Source organism: Anser brachyrhynchus (assembly GCF_964034855.1).
Source record: "Anser brachyrhynchus genome assembly, chromosome: 14".
Lineage (NCBI taxonomy): Eukaryota > Metazoa > Chordata > Aves > Anseriformes > Anatidae > Anser > Anser brachyrhynchus.
Genome location: NC_137709.1, coordinates 2605998 through 2623947, shown reverse-complemented (window position 1 = coordinate 2623947; position 17950 = coordinate 2605998). Strand labels below are relative to the sequence as shown.

The window sequence follows — 17950 nt, the reverse complement described above, 5'->3', positions numbered from 1 at the left end:
ATTACCGTCCCTCCTCCTCCTCTCCCAGTCCCCGTTAACGGAGCCCATGGATTTATTGTCTCAAACTGAGTTGTCCCTGGAAGTGGATTTGCAGGCTCACGCTCGCTTCCTTCCCAGGGCAAGAACTTCCCTGGGGTAGAGGCAGGAGGCTGGTTTGGGAAGGTTATTTCTGGGCCCCGTGTGTGGTGTGAGGGGCTCGGGGTGGCTCTGCCAGGATTCACATTTTGCATATTTGCCCTGCGATATTTGCAGAGTTAAACGCTTCTCCTGGTGGAGTGGAGTAAAGCCCGTTCCTCTAGGCCACAAAGCACCTGCAAGTTACAGGGATAGCAGGGTGGGATGTGGAAGTTACGGGAAGACCCAGCAATAAGCGTGGCATTTTAGGTTGTACCAGTGCCAGCCGCCTGGCAGCGAGTGGAGCAGGTGAAAGTCTGGTTGTTTTCTCTTACATTATTGGGCCGTGTTTCCGTACAGCTTGCAAAATCCTTTTCAAGAAAGAAACTTCATTTGTGAGGTTCAAATGCACAAAATATACCTTAAAGGAAGGGGAATGTTAACGGAGGTGCTGACACAGGTACTGCTCCGACGACACTGTGATGTCCCTGTAATCCATCACGTTGAAACCTCCTGCCGTGGCGGTTGTATGCTTTGGTGCAAGCCTTATGATTTTTACTAAGAGCAGAATTCAAGAAAAAATGGAATAAGCTCAATGAGTATTAAATGAAATAAGCTCAATGAGTATTAATTGCAAAAGCCTTTTGTCTATTTCTCTTCCAACCAAAAATAAAATAATAGACAAATGTTCTTTTTTGAGGCAAACACAATGAGCTGGCTTCTTGTTTTTGTTCTTTTTTTCTCAGTGAGCCTGAGAAATTGATGCACTGGCTGAGAATACAAATAGTCAGGAAACTGGAAAAAAAATCTTTCTATCCAACGTGAAATAACATTTGGTTTGTGCACATGTAAGGCAAAAATAAGCATACAATAAACAAAACAATACTTTTCCAGTGAATGGTCTTATTTGGAGGTAATGAGTCAAAAAAAAAAAAAAAACAGATTTCTGTGAGACTTTAGGATACCCCTTGGAGGGAAGCTTGGCATTTTTATAATACGATCGATGGGTCAAGAACAAGGTGTTCAGTGATTTTTTAACTTGGTGCGGTGAGCGATGGCCAAGCATGTATCCGTGCCCCTTACGCTGCAGCGTGGCTGATCTGCTTGGCTTATGAATTTTACCTTCCTCCCAGCAGAAGTGGATGAAGTCAGGGTCAAATTTGTAAAGTTTTGGAATAAAATGTTGGAAGAGGTGGAAGTGAGAGACTGCTGCATTGCCACGAGCTGCGGGAGGACCTGTGGCTCCCCCAGGTTGTGACTCGCGAAGGCAGAAGGGCCGTGGGAGAGGTGAGCAGCGCAGGGCAGGCAGCCCTCGGGGGAAGCCTCGGGTGGTGTGTAAGGAGAGGGAAATGGGAATAAACAGAAGGTAACGTGCGTGGATGGATTTAAAGCTTAATAACACACATCTGGAAGCATCTTGTTTGTTCAGCTTGCCTCTGGCAACTCCGTTGGTAATACAATTCGGGAGATCGCCAGGAAAACACGCGAGTCACCTGTAGTTGTTTCATGATTGGATTCAAACCTTCTCGCAGTTTCTGCCACAAGAACTTTGTCGGAGGAATAGCAGAAGGATGCACGACACTGTTATTGATTTCTCATGTGTTCTATAGTAGCCCATGGAGCGTCAGGGCTTGCTGCGCTGGTCAGAGGATAAAAGACAGCTGAAAACAAGAAGAGCGAGGCGGGTCCTGAGAGCGAGAGTGAAGGAATGGGGCAGGCAACAGACTGATGAGAAAGATTAAAGGCAACAAGAGTGATTTTGAGCGGTGACCTATGGGAATTTCATTGCCTTCCTTCAGAAGAGTGCAGTCTTCTGACACACAATTTTGCCAAAGAAACCAAAGTATTGACGTGATCTGTTCCCTCCACATCTGATACTGGAAAGCTTCTGCACTCTTTGCACCGTGCAGCACTGAGACAATTAAATGTGTGATCAAGCAAAATACGTGTGTGTGCATGTGTTAGTGCATGCTACCCAAATTCACGGGGGTGTTCACAGCACGTAACGTACCGGTGCACAGGGAAACATCGAGGCTGTGGAAACCTGCCGTCAGCTCCTCTGCTGGCAGCAGCACAGCGGTCCTGGAGACCTGGGGACGCCTCTGCACCTCCTGCGCGGGGATAATGGGATCGCAGTGCCTTCAGTGTGAAGTACCCATAATAGATGACTTTAGATAAAAATCTTGATAAAGAACAATTTTATGAATCGCCTCTTTAGCAGCTCTTCCAGGATGAGGACAATCAAGGAAATTGTGCATGGTTGAGTTTCATGGCAAGGATAAAAATATATGTGGTCTCATGTCAGCTGCTATTTCTGCCTTGGATATCTGTGTATATGCTTTACATAGATGAGATCTTTTGATTTTTACATGTGTCTTGCCTCTTTTTTCATGTTAATACTCTTCGTATACCATGATACCATCCAAAAATATTGTTTAATCATGATCTCATCGTGGTTAAATGGATTTGACATAGGGCAAAAAATCACCTAATTAGACTAGGAATAGTGTAGTTACTGGAAATTTTTAAGTGCTTTGCCATGGTATCACCTCTAATTGACTTTGTAGGTCTGACAGATAGAAAGTAACACTAATCCCAATTTTCAGTCATATATGTTAATAAAGAAAATTCTATGATTTTGAGTGCTTCCTTGTGTTATTTTGCAGAATACCTGCTTGTTGTTACTGAACTTCGCTTGATATTAAACCGCAGACTCAGATCAAGCAGTTCCCTTGGTGGTGGTGTCAGCACGGTGACTCCTTGTCGCAGTGCTCCTGTTCGGAGCATGCCTTTCCTTTGGGTGTCTGTGTTGGTTTTAAACTCTGCAAGAGCCCTTCCTGGAAAATATGAAATCATGTTGCTGTTTGGGAGGCTTTGCTGGTTTTGCTCAGATGAGGCTTTGCACGTCATCCTGCCTTTCGCTTCGTGCAGAATAAAATCGGTGTGAGCGTGATGGATGTTCTGTCGTCACCTGCAGAGCCTGCCGCATCCCTCTTGTCCTGCTTACAGGTGCCTCCCCTTGTTGCCTACTGAACCTTGAAAGGGAATAGTTTGCATCCTTAGCAAAACGTATGCTTGAAGCACGTCTCGTTTTCTAAATTTTCCTCCAGGATCAGTCGCTGGTTGTGCTTTGTAAAAATAAATAAGTTGTCGCACCAAAGGCTGGTGGCAGAGGTAGTGACTGCGCCGTGGCCGTGCCCCCACACCAGGTGACTCCCTGTGGCTTCTCTGCTGCTACATTTTCACAACAGGCAAGCAATGAAAAACCAAGAAACACGTAGAGCAGATTGTTATGAAATTCTTGCTTTGTGTTTCTTTTCTTATTTTATTGCTCTCCTAACAATATGCACAGCACACGCGTTTGCTACCAGGAGGGAAGCCAGGTGCAATAGTCACGCAGCTGAACTTCTGTTACTTGAAGCCGTGAGTTATTCAAGGTGTATGTTAAATATGTGCTGGGAAGGGAAGGTTTAAAGCCTCGTGCTGCAGCGTCTGACTTTGTGTTATCAGCAAAAGCGAAGCTGTGGCAAGTCAAGCGTATGGGAAGTGTCTAGGCAGTGTTGTACGTGCATAACTGTGTGTGTAAATAGGTGTGTGTAATACCCAAGCAAATCCACCTGGGTATGTGTGCAATTTATGTATACACACCTGCACGTACCAGCAATGTACATTTTTCAGCAGTAAATAGTGCTTACAGGTGTGACGTTTTAGACCACAGGAGATTATTTAATGTAGGAAAGGGAGATGTTGGGATGTGGGAGGAGGAAATAGCTCCTTACCCATTGCCTCACTGCTTTCCTTCGTGGAAACAAAAAAGTTTGGAGACTGGATATTTTTGTGATGTTGTGGAGGGTTTTATTTTATTGTTTTACGACGTTTGTAAGGTGCAGCATTGCCTTTGTAGGATATGGAGCAGAAGCTTCCAGTTTTAGTTATTCCGTCTCTGGCTCCGGTCCCGATGTAAAGTCTCAAATTTTTCCTTTAGCAAGAAAATTGGATGTCCGGCCGCCTGCAGGAGCTCACTGGTACTTGAAGGCAAACTGACTTCTTTAATGTAAATGTAGTAATTTACATTTCTGTAGTGTCTAAGGAACTTTTTGTGAGTAGCCGTATGATAGAGCTGCTTGGGTTTTGGTTTCGCTGTGCGTGTGATGAGTTTGGCTCTTCGGTCTGAACTGCAGTCAGTGCCTGTCGCTGACCCAGCTCTCCTGGAACTCTTTGGGAGTTTTGCTGAAGTAAGGAGCAGGGTTGTATTTGGGAGCAAAAAAAAAATTGTCTGATAGCTCAGGTCTGATCTGTGACATACTTAGTGGCATGTAAAAGGCAGGCAAGGTCTCAGTCTTCATGAATTAATGAGCAGCGTGGGTGCGTGTTCTCCAGTGTCTAAGCATCGCAATAACATCTTCATTTTCTTATTCAAGTCTCACTTTTAGATGAACCAGCTTTGTGAAATTCCCAAACTCGGTTATTCTACTGCCTGTGCCAAGATTTTGTTGGTTTTCAACCGGAATCCCAAATTTCTCGGGAGCAGCCAGAAACCAATTTGAGGCACAAAATGTGTTTGTGGATGTGCGCAAATGGGCTTCCTCTCTCCATCAAGCTGACTTTAATGTAATGTAACAATTCAGTCACTAGCCATGTTGGGTAAACTTAATTAGTGTTGAAAAGTGGCTTGTTTTGCAAGATGATCAATTTTTAACCTAAGTAAATGACTTTCTTTGCAACTAATAAATTAAATAAATTATATTTTTCTTGTGCCGTACAGTGGGGCTCATAAATTCCGCGAGCACTTAGCTGGTAGTTTCACTTGATTACCTTTCCCATTTCTGGCTTTAATAATCCTTGTAAGAGCGGGGAAGGCAGTCACTTCTAATAACGTGGCAGAAAAGCAGCAAGGGGCGGCACGCTTCAATTTCAGTGGGCTTGGACATCAGGGTTACCGAATGTGCAAGTCTTTCAGTTGCAGCTCTTTGCAGGGTTTTCTCCTCGCTCCCCTCACCAACTCGCGGGTGCTCAGACAGGAGTTCTCCATCTGGGAGCACAGAAGAAACCAAACTGTGAACAAAACGAGTGAGGCATAAAAGCAAGCAGGCTTTTTGTGGCTTCTCCATAGTAACCAGGGCAGTAATAGAAAAGCCAGAGTATTTTGTCTGCTTTAGAAGCCGGTGGTTAAACAAATCTTTGATGTATCATTAAAAAAAAAAATTAAATTTCCATTGCAGTAGGAGTAGTGCTTGTTTTCAGTAATGCTAAGTTTGTATTAAAAATCAAAATACAGAAAGTACTCGAGGCTCCAGGAAGACTTTGCTGCTGCTGCTGGTGCCTGGGGTAGCTGCTTGGGCAGGACGCAGCCACCATGACCAAGGAGGGAGAAAACCTTTGGTGAGATGCTTGATGGAGTCCTCAGGTGCTAGGTCCATGAGATCAATTTTTAGCGATTGGGACAGCATAGGAACGGCTTTACTACAGTTTTATCTGAATTACATTTCTAGAGGCAATAATACCTCCTAAATCTTGATTTTAAGTATCATCAGGAGCAGTGTCAAAGCACGTCGTGTGGCGGACGAGCCACGCACCTGTAGGTGCGGGTCCCACCACCCAGAGGAGCTGGATGCTCGGCCGGCGCTTCCTCGAGCCCCAGTCCCTTGTGCTGCTCCCATCTACAGCAGAGGCTGTGAGTGCAGCTGACCTTGGCAGTGAGGTCTCCCAGAAGTCACAAAATTTGTATTCTTCAGGATGTTTTTCAGAAATTCTGGAAAAGTAAGTAAATTAAATAAAGAATATTCAGATACTCCTTCCAGGGACTGTACTTTTTACACTTGTCAGAGATGCTTTGACCTTCTAGTTTATTATGAGTCAGGAAAAGTCAATATTTCTTCGCTTGCCAAGGCTGGAGGAATTTTAATGAGTTATTGAGTCAAATAGTTAATCCTCCAACACCAGATTTTTTTTCCCCTTTCAGATTTACAGTGATAAAAACACAGGCTTAAGGGGAACCGAGACAAATGGGGTTTTGTAGAGACTTTTGCTCGTCTTTGTGAACACGCTTTAACCCCTTGGTTGCTAGTAGGTGAAAAGTGGATTCAACGCTGGGACGTTTCATAGTGGCATGAAGTGGGTGGGCAACCAGGGACTACGTGGCTGTTAGCAGGGAATTTGGCACAATATAAATGGGCCAGTAGGGTGAAGTAGCTAGTGCTGGTGCTCCTCACATCTGTTACGTGTAATGGGGAGGTCTGGGTAAGATTTGGTCTGTTCTAGGCTGGACAGTTCTGCTCCTTGGAAAACATTTGAAGGGAAGAGCACTGGGTGTTACAGAGGGTGCTGTGGTGCTGGGATCTCTGCAGGACTTGTCCCGTTGGCCGCTGCAGCACGTCTGGAGCACTGCTCCCACCTGAGCTTCCTGCCAAACACAGGACACACGGCACACACCAAAACCTCCCCGATAGCCAAAGCTGCAAGCGGTAAATACAGGCAGTGGGTTTGCTTCACAACTGCTTTGCTGGTCCAGCCCGAGCCACTGGTGTGGGCACAGCCGGAGGCTGCTGCTGGGGGCAGGCTGCGCGAAGCTGAATGTTTATTCCTGCTTCAATTACGCCTTCTGCAGCATCCCTTTGTGATTCTCAACTTTGTGTACTCCAATTAGCATAGAACAATCTAATTTCCTGAAACTCTCTTCATTGAGTATAATGCTAATCATTTCTCTGAGCAGTGGCTTGTCTGGAAGTGCTCTGTCCTGTATGAATTATGGTGATGCTCTGTTGTAAGCCAGTAAGTGAGGAAACTTCAGAAGCAGAAAATGTTTTAGCGCCAGGGCACTTCCGTCAGCCTGTCAATAGTATCAAAAAGCAGATAGTACAGGAATACTCAGAATATTTTATCCAATGCGTTTTTAAAATGTTCTCTCTGTATGTCAGTTTTCAGAGAGTAGGGATAAATATTTATGGTCACTTTTACATTGAGAAGTGTTTTCCTGTAATATTCCCTTCGCTTCGGTGACACTCTTTCTTGGGGGGCTCTTTTGCTTTCCTTGCTTCTTGGGGTTTATTTCTCCGTAACTGTCTGTCTTAACTTCCACTGAAATCCCTGCAAATTTTGGCCTCAGGGACGTTCTGCTCCTGGCTCACAATTTGGTGCTTAGGCTCCCAGTACAGCTCTGTCTCCAGAAGCTGGCGTGCTGGCACTTGGGGCACTTGTTGCATGGAAAGAAGCCCCTCGTGGGTTCTGAGTCTGCCAGAATGTTGACTTCAGCATTGCTTTCTGGGTGCAAGTCATGCCCAAACGTTGGGCACCGAAATACCCTCTTCGGGTTTTATTCTAGGGTCTGGTTTTGCAAAAGCCTGAAAAAACAAGTGGCCCCGTGCCCACCACTTTTCAGGAAAGCACTTTCAGCACGTGGTTGATATTTCCATGACTCAGGGCTGGGAGATGTGAAGACACTCTCCAGATCGCCGTTGTGCTGCTGTTCAAAGAGACGTGCTTTTAGCCTCGGAAACCTTTTAGCTCCTGCTCTTGGAATTGCTGTGCCACTCACTACAGCAGACGAACATGCTCTGTTAGGTAAATACTGCTAACACCGACTTTTTCTGTTCTTGGCAGTGCTTTACGGTGAGGATGGCCTGCATGCGTCATGCGAGAAGAAGTACTGCGGCCGGGGGAGCAAGTGTGTTGTGAACAAGGACACCAATCAGCCCGAGTGCAGGTGCGTGGAAGACTGCAAGTCCAGCTACATGCCCGTGTGTGGATCTGATGGCAAGTTTTATGAAAATCACTGTCAGCTGCATCGAGCCTCGTGTCTGCAGAGGAAGAAAATCTACATTATCCACAGCAAGGACTGTTTCTTCAAAGGTAGGGCATCATTAAAAATGAATACTTCTGCAGAACTTCCATCACTCATCTTACCGTAATCCTGATAAATGGCTGAACAATATGCTTTATTTCTAAGAGATTAATTTTTAAAGGATGGTTTATTCTGGGACTCTGTAGAACATAACAATGTTTTATGCAGCTCTTAAGTCCCTGGGTGTCATCACCCAAAATGTAATCAAACTGCGATCCAGTAAATAATTAACAGCACTGTATGTATTGTGTGCGCTGTAGTTATGCTGTTCAGTGCTTACAGCTTCCAGTGTAATAACTTTTTACGAGCTGATTCATTTGGTAAGGCTCTGAACAAGACCAAGACATTATGAAAAAAGTACGTGGTATTTAAGAAGTTTGTTGCGCAAATGAGAAAAAAAATCATAATTCTCTCCTAAAACTGAATGTGGAAGCTCAGTCTCAGTTCAGCAGTATGGTCCACCAGCTGCTTTACGAGTTCTGGTAGTGGGGTTTGCAACAGATTTGGTAGGTGGACATGCTGGGGACGTTTCGGGAGCCATCAGCTCCATGGGGTCAGCATTTCCTAAAAGGCACCACAGCTGGTAATTGCATTGCGGCCTGCTTAGGCAAATGACACAGGCAAAGGAAAAAAGCTGTTGAGACAAAGTAAGATGACTGGAAAGTGTGCGATCAGAACAGAAGAACAGCGAGAGGCAAAGAAATGATAAAGGTGCTGGAGATGTATTACTGCAGAAAATAAGGAGCGAGTCAGTTCATTGCAAAAATGCCTGTGTCCAGAAGCAACACGCATGAAATGCCTTTCTGAGGCTGGGTCCTTGCACAGAAAGGAGCAGTGCTCTGAACAACGCTTATCATGCAGCTGTTCCAAAATGCTTGTTATTTTGGCAACATTTTTTCCAGAAGAACTTACGCAATCTTCGGATAAACTTTATAGCCGCATAAATGTGTATGCAATGTATAGGTAAAAATAGGTATTCTTTTACTCTGCCAAATTCGCTGGCTTACTGCTGAGATTTAGCTCACAGCAATATGGGCTCCTGCGAAGAATAAATTGGGTGTTTCTGTCTAAAACTTCAAACCTTGCTTTGGATTTGCTGGTTCTGTTATGCCCGTCGTGGGAAGCAGTGTGGTTGTTAGGAGTGTGCGTGGAGGCCACGTGCAGGAGGGTATGGGCTTGGGCTTCTTGGGGCAGGGGAAGCCTCGTATTCCTGTATTGCCTCTCCTCTTGTGCAGTGAGGCCCGAGTCTGATGGGCATTCAGGTGTGATGGTGGCTCAGCTGTGATGATGTTAAAGGCAGTCCTGGTTACCAGTAGGATGCACACATTGTCAGCTGCGTGATGGGTACAACAGTAAATTTCGTTATCATCATTGCACCAAATCACTGTTGGGACAGAGTCCTCTGTTTCCCTTCATATCTTGTAGGCTGTCTACCATATTGCCACAAATCAAGTGGGGCTGCAGTAACAGGAGCATGCGATTGAGTGCCAGGGAGTGGAAGAAGTCATTAAATTATTTTATTTCTAATGAGAGGTCTTACAAAGGCTTCACTAGAGTATATGTTGAAAACCCATTGTCGGATATAACTCCGTATACCTACAGGAAGATTAGAGTGGGTTGTTGCAAATATCTCCAGTGACATTTACGTGATCAAATATGAAAATAATTCCTTTATCTCCAGCTCAATGGGCACTTCAGCCCCTGAGGAGTTAGGCTGTATGCACAGCTATCCATCACAGGCGCTCATTTACTAACGCTTGCAAGTGCATGGTGCTAGAGGAGCCTGTTTAAGACAGAGGGGTCCTTTTAGAGAGTCTTTTAAACATATCCTCGTGATACCCTTTGTAGCTAGGAGCACGTTACTGTTCTTGTGCCTTGAAGACCTGGTATGATGTTAATTGTGGAAATGGATCACTTAAAGGCGTGTTTGCAGGGACAGAACGTGAGCAGGTCCAGGTGAAGAGTTTGGGTTTTGTTGTAGGGTTTGCTTTAAAAAGGAGCATCCACAAAGGTTGCGTGTTCATTGCTCCTGCTGCTGGCATTTCTGCCTCTGGGCATGGAGTCCGGTCCGGCACGGATCTGGCTGGGAGCTGCCTCCGTCCCTGAGTAGGAGGCAGGTGGGGCTGCAGCACGGGAAATGTCCTGGAGAGGTTGGGGAGGGGAAATTCAGATCTTAACCTCGCAGCTGCTCACCAGCCCCCCAGATCCCACGTGGTGCCACAGGTTTCCTTTCCCTGCCTCCCAAAAAGGGGCCTACAGACAGTTTTTTCATTCTTGCACGTAGCCTACCTTTTTACAGTGATGTTTCTGGCCTGCGTTTTTATTCATTCCTTATCACATACACCGTTAAAGAAAATGACTTCTCATTGCAGTAATCAGTGCCTCTGGAATGGCTGTATTATACCTAATGATACAATGTCACGCTTGAATACTTTGCTGAACGCACCATGAAATGATGTCAGAAAGCAGTGGTTTCGTGTCCCGCTTTAAAGTAACCCGTAAACTCTTGCAATGGGGCACTGCCTAAATCTGCTCTTCAGCAAAATAAAAGCTTTATGGAAGGGAAGAAAGAAGCGAACTCTTCTCTTCCTGCATGACTAAATAAAGTACTTTTCACCTCTGTAGAGATAAAATGTAGGGGGAAAAAAAAAGAGTTTAAGGGGGGAATAATCAGACAGAGTGGGACTGAGGAATATTTGGCTTCAGCTCTGGTTTCTGACATGTGGTTCCCAGGTAACATTCTGTGCATCCTTTCATTTCAATGTACTTTAGTCTCCTGTTTGTAAACCGAGAATGAATTTTTTTTTTTATACAGAAATTTATATTAAGCTATTAATCTAGAGATTTATACAGTAGCACTGTAAATATAAGGTGTAAGACTTTGCAACTGGAGAAAAACCTTAAAGGTGCAAAAAGTATTGTTTCACCTAGCTATTGGGTGTGTATCAGTAGGCACGTGCTTTCTAGATGTTTTTAGTCAAGTAGACAGTTTAATTATTTGAGCGTAATTAGGCTGATGAGTGGGCTCCTTCCTGTTTTATTGTCCCAGTTACCTTCTCCCATTAAGATTTAAAGCCTAGAAGTATCCGAGTGACGCTGCAGATAGCGTCTGTGCGCTCTGCCAGTTTGCCCAGCTATCGGTGACAAAGTGGATGGCCTTCAAGTACAGCAGAGACGAAAGGACCCCGATTCCCTTCTTGTGACCGAGCGAGGTCTATCCACAGTAAGCTGATAACGAAGGGAACAGCAAAGAGCTTGGTTTTGTTTGCGATCGGTAATTTGGGAAAGGATTGTGTGGGCCTTTCAACATATTCATCATGTGTGAAGTGCATGTTCATCAGATGCGTCCATGGCATAAATACTGGCATAAATACGCGTGGTTTTGAGAGCAACCTGGAGAAGCACTCGCCTGCTCGGTGAGCGTGGACCGCGTGTGGGCACCGTTGGTGTTAGCAAACAGGGGCAGATCGCCCCGGTCTTTGCCAGATTTCTCGGAGGGCTCAGTTTGCAGACCTGGAGCTGGCCCTGCTGGGTGAGGCTGGGCAGACGGATGGGCACGGTGGCAAAGCCACGTGGAAGCCTGGGGCAGCCGGGATGGTCCCAGCCAGCCCCATCTCCACGGGCCTCATCCTGCACCCTCCAGCGCAGCACAGTTGCCTGGTGCTGCCCGGGAGTTAAAAATGAAAATACAAACGTTCTCCCTTTTTCTCAGTCAACAAAACAACTGATAAATAGGTAGAAAAACTTCCTTAGGAGTCTGGAGCCCAAAGGAAAATACTGAAAAGCAGAAATCCTGCATCCAGAGGTCTCAGGAGAAATGTCACTCCTACACAGAGCTGGTGAAACCCTCCTTGATCTGGTCGGCTTCACCAGGATGAAACACAGTTTGGTTTTCCTGTAGGAAAAGGTTCTGTTTGAGACTTCTCTACTTCACACTTGTTGTTGTGGTATGTTTGTGTTTGTTTGTTTTTAATGCGTTTTTACTGTTTTTGGAGCTTCTGTAGTCGTTTGGTTTAAGTGCTTGGAGGTTTTGACCGGGGAGCAAAATGCAGAAGGGTAAAAATCTTTTGCTCTTTGCCGAAGAGGAGAAGAAAGAAGTTCCTCTTCCCCGAGAGCACTCCAGTAACTGAAAGCCAGAAAGATATCTGTGCTCATGATGACAATTGTCCCACAGATGTCCAAAACGAGCAGTTGGCCTGGATATGTTCCTATTTGAATAAATGCCTTGCATAATGCCGCTATATCATTTTAGCGCAGTGATTTGGACTACACTTCGCTTTTCTATAGCAGCAGTTCCTTTATTTCCACTTCTATTCATTTTTCTCTCCTTTTGACTTTTTACACCCACTCAGACTCTTCACTCATTTTTCTCTCATTATTTTTGGCCAGCGAAAGCTGCACACACACCACTCCGTACAGATTTTCTTCCCTTCCCTCTTCTCTTTCTCCAGAAACACAGGAACAATTTACTTCTCTAGCAGCGTAAATACACTGGAAAAAAAAACAAAATCTCTGTTTAGTGCTATGTTTTTCCATTTTCAGGATTTAGTGGTATTTTTCTCCCCTCTCTCTTTCTTTTTCCTTCCTCCCTGTCTTCTTCTAGATCAGCAGTCCCGAAGTGCCTTGCTGTCAGTCGAGCCCCTGTTAGAGGAAGGGCAGCTGCATTATTGCCCAAGCCCATTCCTTATTTTCTCCGGTTCTGACAAACTCTCTTTATCCAGGTGTTTTGTGTTTTTTTAATAAAAGCTCTCCTTTGCTGGCTGGGATTTCGAGTGGCTTTGTACTGCAGCTGCTCAGATTTGGTTGGAGCTCCAGCGTGAATTCTGTGCAGAGCAGTTGACCAAATTCTTGAACTTTACATCATGGAAATGCCCTGTACCTGTGCTGATTGCCTTATTCATTTTATTTATTTTTTTATTCAGTCCAACTTCTACTAAATCTCAAATTTTATGAGACCTGAGAGAGGTTTATGTGGAAAGATGCGGCATTATAAAATCACGTCTGTGCTCTGGTATTCTAGTCCTGTTCTTTCTTCCTCCTAGCTCTCCCAGAATGTCAGTAGTAATTTTTTCAATAAGCTGGTGTCCTATTATCTAAAATACATACCTTTTTTCTTTAGGCAAATATTTGTAATTTTCCTTCTCACACCAGGTCAGTTTAATGCCCCATGATAAATCATATTTTTGTACAGGTTTGGGGTGGAAAATGGAAAGAAATCAGCGTGGAAAACCAGCTGCCTGCCTTCCCTCCGTTAGCGTGCGGTCACCCTGCTGGCTGTGAGCTTTTCGCGGCTGCTCACGGGAACGTTTCATACCCCAAAGCCTGTACATATTCTTCCAAAGCGTGTGCGCCTACGCCTGCACATCTGTGCACGCGTGTGCAGGTGTGCATGCTCACTGCGAGTGCATCGTTCTCCCCTGACACTTGTGCACGTGTGGCAGAGAAGGCAGAGCCGGGCTGTGTGCAGGCGTGCACGGTGGGTGGACGCGAATCCAGGGGAAGAGCTGAAAGGGGAGGTTCAGCCTGGGTGCGTGGAGAGGGTTTTCCCCGAAGACAGAGGGGATGGGTGGCCCCGGGAGGCTGTGCGACCTCCGTTGGAGCCTGACTGAGCAGGAGGGGACCCTGAGGGGCTCGGTGGCGAGGCCCCTTCCAGTGTTGGACCGTCCCACGGTGACGTTGTGCACGTGGCATCTTCCACTTCCATCTCCTCATACGTCTTTCCTCCAATTCTCCAGAAGTTTTTCCAATTATAGAAAACGATCATCTTCTGCATGTTGACAGGAAACTTTCAATGCTTAGATGTATTTTTTTAAACAGGTAATGACAAACTTGGAGGGGGAAAAAACCCCAGGCTGATACCTCGTGCAAAGTATCAGCGCAGCAATCTCGAGCAGTTATGAATGCAGCCTCGGGTGGTGGTGGTTCGTTTCTTTGGTGCTTTATTTATTGTCCATGTGTTTGTTCTGTGCTTTGTTACTTGCCGAAGTAATTTGTTCGAGAAAATAGCATTTCAAAACATCTCGGAGAAGGTGTTGAAGGTTTTTCTCATTTAGCGCTTGTAAAGCAGACGAGCAGGATTGCAGGCAGGACTGCAGGCTGCAGAGGAGTCCGCTCCATTTAGCGCTCTGTGGCTTTCCAGCTGGAAAAGTCTGTGGGAGCTAATGGCAGATTTCCCAGCTGACAATTAATATTTGCCGATTTAAACCTGCAGCGCTGCTGACGGGCTGCTTTGGTGGCAGCGCGGTGGATGCAGAGCTATCGGGAGGTGTAAAATCGATGCCTCCGGCGGGAGGCTGGGGTCTCCAACGCGCAGGACCGGCCTGCGATGAGCTTTTCTGCGTCCAATGCAAACATATTCGGGGTTTCAAGTGTTGTAAAGAAAGATAAGTGCTATATATCATAGAGGTGTTTGCTCTCACTAGAGCTGATACAGTTCTTAACACACCGAATGCTTCAGAATTCCATACACCAAAAGGATTTCTAGTTATTCCCATGCTGGTTTTTCAGCTCTCTCCACCGAGACTTTTGAGGAATGATCAATTTTACCTGGCTTGTCAGGTTGAATCCTTCTAAATGTGACTGACAGCTTAATTCCTTACAAACAGACCGCATCCATCTTGGGGGGAACCTGTGGAAGTTCTATCGATTGATGTGAGGATGCGAACATGAGGCAGTTTGCTCCTGGCTTTGGTAGCAGTAATCTCGTAGGAAGATATCTTAAGTTTTTTTTAAGATTATTTTCCGTACGTTTTCATTTTAAAAGATGCTTGATCAGTGCGTAGCCTGAGCAGTTCAGATGGGAACTGAAAGCAGAGGAGGAAGAGGATGGAGAATCGAAGTAAAGGATGTGGGAGGAGACCCAGGGAGGTGGCTTGCACTTACCCGTTGGAGTCCTGCGGACACGGGACTGTCTGACGCACGCTTCTAGTGATGCGACGGCATTCTGGACTGAGTCCACCTCACTTTTCTTCTCTGCAAACCAGGTTAATGTTAACCTGTTTTCTGTGAATTCGGGAGCTTAAAGCATAATTAAATATTAAAGAGCCCGATGTAGGAAACATTAGAGAAAATCTTTGCTTTCTTACTTTTGTTGAACTTTGCTATCAGCTCTCACCGTTCTGTTGGCGATTTTCCAAACTGCTCGTTTCTGGGGAGTGAGAAAATGGAGAGGTGCTGGAAAAGTGGGGCATGATAGGATGAAGAAAGGATTAAAAAGTGATGCGTTTACTGAACCTCTGGGTTGCTGAATCTCCTGTACTCCTGAAAAGAAGTTGTACACTCAAAATTTCACCTGCCTTTTGTCCCAAATGTTAAGTTTGTCTATTAAAAGATACTGCCTTTCCCTGTAAACTCTGCGCATTTTAGCTCTTAGACCATCACAGTTGCAGCAACTCTTCTACAGCAATAGCATTTTTTCTCCCTTTATAGCTCTAGTTTTGACTCCCGTGTTGCTTCCTCGGTAATTTGTAAGATTGCTCACATGTCAAATGTTAAGAAAATAGAGCTGTGTCTAGCTGCAAACTTCAGTGTCGTTTCCAAGGGGTGCTGGCAGGGAGGGCTGCCCAGCACTGGGGTGGCACTGCGGGTGTGGATCCAACCTAATTCTGGGTGCTCCATGGCCACACTCAGTTTTGCACCTGGAGTCCTATTCAAGGCCTCTCCTAAAGAAGGGATATTTAGATTGAAGTTTTATTCACTTGAATTTCTGATCAAACAGCTTGCCGAGATTTCTTCGTGTACCTATTGTTGTTACAAGCACCTATTAATTTTCAGCGAAGCGGCGGCAGGTGAATTTTAAATTATTCCTCTTACTGAAACAAGTAAAATCAGTTAACGGTGGTGTACACACCATGTAGAGTTCACTGCTGCTGACAGAGGAGCAATGAACAGCCTGAGAGATGCTCACAGCCAGCCGGGAGGTTGTCCTGCTTCGTTGGAAGAGGTCTAGGATGACTTCTGCTGGCTTTTGTGTTAAGATGCTTCTAGGATACAATACTAGGTAAATGATCATGTTCATTGTATGGAAAACTGATGTTAATCTGGAGGCAGAGTTGCGATGGGCAGCGATTCCTGACAAAGGTCGTAGAGAAAGAGAGAGAGAGACCAAGAGATTGCTTTGAAAAGAAATCTGAAAAGGTTGAAAGGTAGAGATGAGCGTTAAAACTTAAGACGATTAGGTTGCAATAAAGGCTGCTGGAAACTGACTCAAGGAAAATGAATATATAAAATGAATTTTAGAATTAGGGGAGACTCAGGAGAGGAGATTTAGAAGTGCTTTAAAGATAAAAAGGACTGACATTTCAGAATAGTTGATTAAAAGGTATTCAGCACAAATGCAAATTTTTACTGGGTGCTCAATATAAAAATCTTTGGAACAAATTGGAATTTCGAATGCTGGGGGATCCCGACAGACCCAATGCCACAGATTCAATAAGTGACTGCAAGGAAAAAACCCATACAGCTTCTGTCGGAGTTTGCTCCCCTTCCTGCCTCAGCTCCATGATTTAACAAACACTTTTTGCTAATATGCTCAAGAGGGAGGAATCCTGCAGGAGGTGTCGTGAAGTCAGAGCAATGCTACTTCAAATGAGCCCCCTGCCGGAGCTGCTCAGCAGGAGGCACTAATAAAGCCCTTTGTAATTCTCGGGTTGCTTTTTTGCATATTGTAGAGAGACTGTCTTCGAGTAGGAGGCACACAAGGTGCGTGTGGTAAGGTTATCTGCCTTCCCTCCTCGGTGTGAAAAGGACCTGTTCCCATGGATGCTAAAACTCGACGTGCTGAGCTAATGGTCTGCAGATTCAGACTCTGCTAGCGACTCTTTGAGAAGAAACTTTTTTTTCCTATTTTTTGGGGAAAAAAAAAAAGTCACAATGCTTGCCAAAGATTAGTGAATCAGAACTTGCAACAGTCTCGTGTGCCAGGAAAATAGTAATCCTCGTGTTATAGATGAGAAATTGCAGTCCAGAAGAGAACCAACCAGTAACTTCCTCAAGGTCATAGAAGTGGCTATCAGAGCTCTTGTTAAATCATCCCAATCTCTCTAAGAATCCCTTAAAAATCCCAAGGCGTGAGCAGTTTGTCCTATAGGTTTGCAGGGGTGAAGGAGAGGCACGGGCTGTCGGGGGCTACCGAATTGCTGTGCCTGAGCAGGGATGCAGCGAGCACCAGTCAGCAGAGATGTGGCTGTGGTCCACGATGTCTGTAAGCATGGAGATGCACTGTCCGTGGTGCTCAGAGCAGCAGCTTTAAACCCAAGTTTTATGCTGCTGTACTTGCACGAAATGTTGGCTCCGTGTTGAGGTGTGGGACAGGAAAGGGAATACTGCGGTTTTGCAAAAGCACTTGCAACATCCTCGTCTTGTAACAATCTTGCTGAACAAAAAAATCCTTGCCATCATAGAAGTGTGAGATGGAGGAAAATGCAGCTCATTGGTTTTTTCCTCTTTCAGTTAAAAAATTCAGAGGTGGGAAGAACTGTACAACGTGGAGCGAGAAACTTGCTCGCTCGCACTTGTATTTAAATGCAACCTTCATAGTGGAAAGCCTGTTGGCATGAAGAGTCCAAACAAAAGGAAGGTCTGTGTTTTCCTTTCGAGTGAGGGTTGTTTTCACTCAGAAAAGCCTGATGGGCTAAACAAAGGTTCACCTGCAAGAGGTTCACCCTGTAAATGCATGGAGTTTTCTCTCTTCCCATAATGACTGCAGTCTTGTTTCCGGGTCCGGCTCAGAGTTTTCCTGTTTCCTGCATGCCCGCTTTGCTTCTACCCCACTGGCAATTCAGATGAGGAGAATTTAGCGAATGCAGCTGTCGTCCAGGAATAACGCGAGGAATTTTATTTTTGAAATGATTTCAGAGGACTAACTGAGGTGTTAGCAGGATTTTATTTATTTATCCTGCTCAGAAAGGCTCAAGGGAAGGAACCTGAGCGCATCCAAAACATACACAGAGCTTTTGCTTTGCCATTAGAGCTGGGACAACACTTTGGCTTAGCAGC

At 45.2% G+C, this 17950-nt stretch overlaps 1 protein-coding gene across 7 annotated transcripts in view; it reads left to right on the top strand.

Annotated features, from left to right (window-relative positions):
- FSTL4 (follistatin like 4) overlaps positions 1 to 17950 on the top strand; it is a 363109-nt gene that overhangs the window by 210350 nt on the left and 134809 nt on the right. For all 7 annotated transcript variants that reach the window (XM_080555475.1, XM_080555473.1, XM_080555474.1 and 4 more), the window contains one exon: positions 7714 to 7962. In XM_080555475.1, coding sequence (XP_080411601.1) covers positions 7714 to 7962 — 249 coding nt within the window. The remainder of the gene's footprint in view (positions 1 to 7713; positions 7963 to 17950) is intronic.